This window comes from Elephantulus edwardii, unplaced genomic scaffold (assembly GCF_000299155.1).
Source record: "Elephantulus edwardii isolate Elephantulus edwardi_28Jun2011 unplaced genomic scaffold, EleEdw1.0 scaffold00155, whole genome shotgun sequence".
In the NCBI taxonomy this organism is placed as follows: Eukaryota; Metazoa; Chordata; class Mammalia; order Macroscelidea; family Macroscelididae; genus Elephantulus; species Elephantulus edwardii.
Window position 1 is genome coordinate 6,918,149 of NW_006399905.1, and position 6,226 is coordinate 6,924,374.

General features: G+C 39.8%; 1 protein-coding gene across 1 annotated transcript in view; it reads right to left on the reverse strand.

The window, feature by feature from the left end:
- HRH4 (histamine receptor H4) overlaps positions 1-6,226 on the reverse strand; it is a 23,705-nt gene that overhangs the window by 6,995 nt on the left and 10,484 nt on the right. Inside the window, exon 2 of the mRNA XM_006895047.1 lies at positions 3,814-3,977. Coding sequence (XP_006895109.1) covers positions 3,814-3,977 — 164 coding nt within the window. The remainder of the gene's footprint in view (positions 1-3,813; positions 3,978-6,226) is intronic.

Genomic DNA, 6,226 nt, shown 5'->3' on the forward strand with positions numbered 1-6,226 from the left:
TGGCGCAGGATAGAGCAGGGTTTAGAGCTGTTGTGCATAGGGTCGCTATGAGTCGGAAACGACTCGATGGCACATAACAACAACAACAACAAGGTCCAGATACACTTAGAGAGGAAAAACATTTTTAAGGAGACCTTACGAAGACTTTAGACTTATGGTTCCTTCCAGGTCAAATAATCCGTGTTGCTCTTATTTCTTATGGGATGAGCAATGGATCAACACATGCAATTGGAGCCCATCTCCTTTTTACCATCTCTTATGTACTGTTTTCTCTGTGAGTGCAAAATCTTTTTCTACAATGTTTTCTAATTTCTGTGAGAGATTTATGTCCTTGCCCAGTGCTGTTTTTCTTTGGTGGATTATACATGCTGAAAAGGACACACCGAATTGGCCAGAGATAAGAGGAAGCTGGGGTGTTGGGTGGTTTTGGTTTAAAAAAAATGAAAGTTCTTTTTAAAACTGCAGGGAAGTGGTTTTTCATTTGTTTGCTTTCTCCCTTCCCTCCCCCCTTAAATTACTGGTATTTCTGAGGCTAAGCTAAAATGCATATGGTGCTGACCACAAGCTCCCATCTACAATAGCCTTTTTGCCTTCTGCTTCTCATGCCACTAATTAATATATCTCTTGCACTAAACCTAATGATTATGAAGATAGTAACAATACCCAGATGGTCGTCAAACTGCATTTAGTTTTTTAATTGCTCTGTTCAGCCTTTGTAATGATATGATGCAATATGTTGGAGAGTGATCTCTTCCATTATGCATAAGGTCAAGTGGGATAATGGACATCCCAGGGAATTGAGGAGAAAATGCTGATCTCTTCATTTCCGGATACCATTTGTGAGAGCCGGATAAGTAGAGAATTACTTGAGTCACAGCTCAAGCCTGCTGCTATGGCCTCCCTGCAATCAGTCAGTGACCCAGTCCTCACTCAATAGAGAATCCATTTCTAGTCACAACACTGTCTCCCACCCTGCTATTCGTCTCCACCTCCCAAACCCCTTGGCAGTCCGGTTACTTTCTGAGGCAGAGCAGCCCACTGGAGTATCTCTGTCTGTGTTAACAATGAGATGAGCCTCTACATCTTGTGTTTCCTAACCTTTAGACTATAATAGACAAAGTGCTAGTCAATAGGCCTTTTATGTAAGAACTACCTTCCCTCTGTAAGTTGATTTGTGCCACTATTAGAGCCTCTATTTGGAATATTATTGCTTTTTAATTTTTGACTCATGTACTTTTAACTTGTTAGTTAAATTTGTGTCTTCTAGTCTGTAATGGTTCCATGATACATCTTCAAGGATATGAACATGCACGGCTAAGCACAATGGATAACTGTGCATCTAAATTACAAAATCAATCTCCATAATAGTCTATGTGTTTCCTATTGCCAAAGGGGCCCTTTAGAGTGGCGGGAGAAGATCTTTACCCTGAAACCTACAGCATCCCTTTTCAGCAGGACGTAGCTAAGAGAATACGCCATCCCCTTTTCCTTATTAATCAGGGTGAAGTCTCTCTCAGGGAGGAGTGACAGGGAATGGCAAAGGACATACTGAAAAAGGAGATTAATCAGAACTGGCTTTGACAAGCACTGTAGCAATTGGACCATTAAAACAGACTTTCAAGGGGGGGGGGAAAAGAAGAATGAACTGGGGAGGAGGGTAGAGAAAATCGTGCAACAATGAATGAACGAAAACCCAAAATATCTGTAAATGATCATTAAAATTAAGAAAATTTAATAATTAAAAAAAGAATGGGCCAATAGAAACTTCTCAGTGCCCTAGCCAGTTCTCTCCGCAAAAAATACATTATTTTCCAGCATCTTTTTTTTTTATCTCAATGCAAAATGATGCTCTTTTCTTACTATGTTCATTCTGAAGACTTTCTTATTCGTTCTAGCTATCCCAAGTCTTCTCCTTCTTCCATCCACTCTTACGTCAGACAACCCAATCCAGAAATTTCTTTGAGCACTATTTCTGTGTCGCACCCTGCACTGGACTTTTTTTCTCTCTCCTCTTTTTCTAAATTATTGACATATTTTCCTTTTCCAGATACCATGCACCTCCTATTGTGAGACGTCGTCTCCTCTACTGTCCGTACCAAGCAGATCTCAGCTTCCTCACTATCACTGCATACAAGTTCTTGGTGGTCTTTAAAGATTCCTTCTAGGGGAGCTCTGGTGGCCTAGTGGCAAGAAGGTGCAACTACAATCCCAGAGGTGCATGGTTCGAATCCACCAGATGCTCTGCCGGGGAAGGAGGGGCAATCTCCTCCTGTACCAGTCAGATCTGATTTGACGGTACACACACACAAAAATAATAAAGTAAAAAAAAAAAAAAGATAACTGAGTTTGAGCTATGAGTCAACACAGGATCAAGTGCTTCGGGAAGCCCTCCTTCTAGCGCGCAGTCCTTTATGACACATGCATGCTGTGTGCTCAGGACCGCACCCGAACCCGCAAGCAACCTCGCCACGTGTCCTGACTGTGCTGCCGAGGGCCAGACAGGAAACAAGCCCACTCATTTTCCAGTTAGCTATCTTTCCTCATTTCTCTGTAACCACGAAGCACATTTGCTCTCTGAGCAAGCTGTCCTTTATGGGCCCACAGGCTTGGACCAAGAACCTCCCAGGACCAGACTTCCTCTTAGAACTAAAAACTAGTGAAGATTAACAAAGGAACATAAATGCAGGACAATGGGACACATTTTTAAGGTATTAATGGAAAGGTTATGAATCAGAGAATTGTTGTTTACACATTTTTACTGGGACCTAAAGTAAAAAATATATTTCACATAATAAAGGTTTACTTAAAAACTTGTGTTCGTTGAACAATGTTTACCTTTACTATGTGCAAAGTATTCACTTTTTCTGCTGTAATTTTTTTATTCTATTCAGCTCCATAATATATTTTCCATTTTAAGAAACAAACAAAAACCAAAACCTACTAGTCACAACTGACAATGCATTTGAATATTCAGCTATGGGTCAATCAATAACTACAATTTGACAAGGATCAGATTCTAGGCTTCTGAGTTTCTAGTCCAAATTTATCCGACCTCTCTCCACAGCTCTGATTTCCAGTGAAGCACTAGTAAAGTCCCAATGAAAAGCGGTAGAGATGTCTGGCTATCCAAAATAGATTCTCAGCTTCTTCCTGGCTATTGCACTGCTCCATTAGAGACGACATTTCCAAGCCTCCCTTGAAGTGAGGCTTAGCTATGTGAATCAGCTTTTCCAACAACATATGAAAAGAACTGATTATGTGATTCTGCACTATTTTTATTAAAAGAAATCCCCTGCCATTTCTCTTCCTATGAACAAACCTAGAATGATTTTTATCATTTATCCATGGAACCAATGTAGCCTGTCACACGCTTGGGCAAATAAAGTTTTATTGAAACATTGAAAAAACCAAACAGTCTGGAGGAGCAAAGATGTTCATTACAAAGTGGACTGGGGAAGGGCAGAGGGGAAAGCAGGAAAATACTTCAACAATGAATGACTGAAAACCAACGTTTCTTTAAAACCACAATTTAAAAAAATAAAATCGGGGAGGGAATTACATTTTTGCTACTGAGTTGATTCTGATTCATGGTGATGCAGTGTGTAATAAACACTGATCCTGTGTTTTCTTCCATTTTGTGATCTGAAGCAATTATTTTGTGTGTTGTAAGTCCTTTTGTGTCAGATTTTAAAAGGATATGACTCTTCTAAGGTTTTACAAATAAACAAAAAATTATACTTTTCTTTTTAACCAACGGACACAAAATTCAAATGTATATAACCTAAGAAAGATTAAGTTACAGTTTTTACTTACAGCATTCGAGACAGATTGGTACCGATCATAGCTGATTAAGACAATGTTATAGGCAGATGCTGTACACAAAAGATGGTCAATAATAAGCCAAAACGGACACAATCCACTTTCCAAATCCCACTTGTCAAGTGTGTAAGAAATGTACAAAGGAATAGAGATTGCACCTGTATAGGGGGGAGAAAGCACATATCAATTACTACAAAAAGGCATATCAACAAAAAGGCATATCATAATGTGCACACATCATGATGAAGTCTTCAACTGAAATTTCTGGATTGTCATTTAGACTTTCATGCTGTTTCATCAACAATTTCAAGATTTACTTTCTAGGTATTATTTAAATAGTACTATTGTAATTGTGGCAAATATACGTGGAAACAAGGTTTACTATAGCAACCATTTTTACATGTGCATCTCAGTGACATTATTTATGTTAATGGTACCGTTCAACCACCACTCTTATCTATTCCCAGATAATATTACACCCTTAGCAGAAGCTCAGTGTCCCCTGAACGATGAGTACTCCCTTCTCACTTACTCCTGACTAGCCCATGTAACCACTAATAAACTTTAATCTCTACACATTTGCCTATCTGGATAACTTCTAAGTAGGAGCATATAAGAGGTGTCCTTTTGTGACTGATCTATTTCACTCAGGGAGCTTTAGTAGTTAAGGAGTTGTGCTATCAACCCGAAGACTGGTGGTTTGAATCCACCATCTGCTCTGAAGGAGAAAGATGAGCAATATCTTCTTCTATTTCCAGGCATGCTGTTACGTACCATCAAGTTGGAACCAACCCATAGCTGACACTCCAGTGGGTTTTCAGAGGCAGTAGACTGCACAGAAGGATACTGTCTATCCTCCTCCTTCAGAGTAGCTGGTGGGTTTGAACCGCATGCCTTTGGGTTGGCAGTGTAGCTCTCTCTAGTGTAGAACAGTGTACCTCTAGGCCACTAGAGCTCCTAGGCCTGTACTTCCCAAATCAACTTCACATTCCCCATGGTCCAGTTCCCCATGCTCCAACCTAAATACAATGAGCCACACTGCCACAAACACATCCTTCAAGTTCAAGTTCACCTCTCTTTTCAAAATATCCTCCTCTCTCTTTCTTAGTTCAATCTATCTAATTATTTTTCTGTATGTTCTCTTGCCTGGAAATTCCTTAGCAAGTCACCTCTCCTTTACCTGCACTCTTCTGGCATTTGTCTCCTCCTCACACACACAGATTTCATGAACTGATGACATTCCACAACATACGAGTTAGTCTTTACCTTGTCTTCCCTGAGGATTGGGATAATGCCATAAATTAGGCCTTGCATTTCTCACACATCCACAATTAACCAAAGATGTCATATTTGACTTAAATAAGAATAACAGCTAAGATTTATTGTACAATTACTATGTGGCAGACATTGTACTATATGCACTACAAATATTATCTTCTTTAATCTTTGTGGAGGTGTTGGGACATCAGAGTCCAAGGGAAATTAACATAAAAAGAATCTAACAAGAAAGGAAGGTGCACTTAGTTCGAGGTCCACGCAGTCCATTCAAAGTCCCCTCAGTAAGTGGAGGAGACTGGATTTGAAATCAGGAAATCTGATTTCAGAAACCATATTGTAACCATTACACCTCAACGAATGAACAAATGAACTGTACTATTTGTGGTGGGGTCCCAGGGGTGGTACAAAACAGTTAATTAGCTCAGCTGCTAAGAGAAAGGTTGGCAATTTGGTGCCTCAGGAGACAGACCTGGTGATGTACTTGAGGAAAGTCAGTCACTGAGAACTTTATAGCCCACAATTCTACTCTGAACAACAAAGGATCTCAGTGTCGGAAGCAGAAACAGATCACAGGGGTCTCTGCTACAGAAACGGCTTAGTGGTGAAAAGTGTCTAAAATTTTGCTTTGTCATTTTTTTGTTACTCTGAATTTCAGACAGTTGTTGATACTGAGGATATGCTTCATAAAGACAGTCAAAGCTTCATTTTGCTGAGAATCCTCATATTTTATCTTGCAAACTGGGCTATCATTAAAAAAATAAGAGTTTCTAGGGAGCTCTGGTGGCCTAATGGCAAGAGGCTGCACTGCAATCCCAGAAGTAAGCAGTTCAAATCCACCAGATGCTCTGCTGGAGAAGGAGGGGACAATCTCCTCCTGTACCAGTGAGATCTGATTTGACGGTACATGTAAAAATAATACAATAAAAAAAATGAGTTTCAATTATTGTTGTATGCTGTCGAGTAGAGACCAACCCAGAGCTGACCCTCCAGAAGGGTTTAAGAGACAGTAAATCACACAGAAGGAGACTGTCCATCATCCTCCCTCAAAGCAGCTGGTCATTTTGAACCATGATCTTTGCATTGGCAAAAGGAAGGATGACAGAAACTTTATAATCTTTCTTTTTTTTTT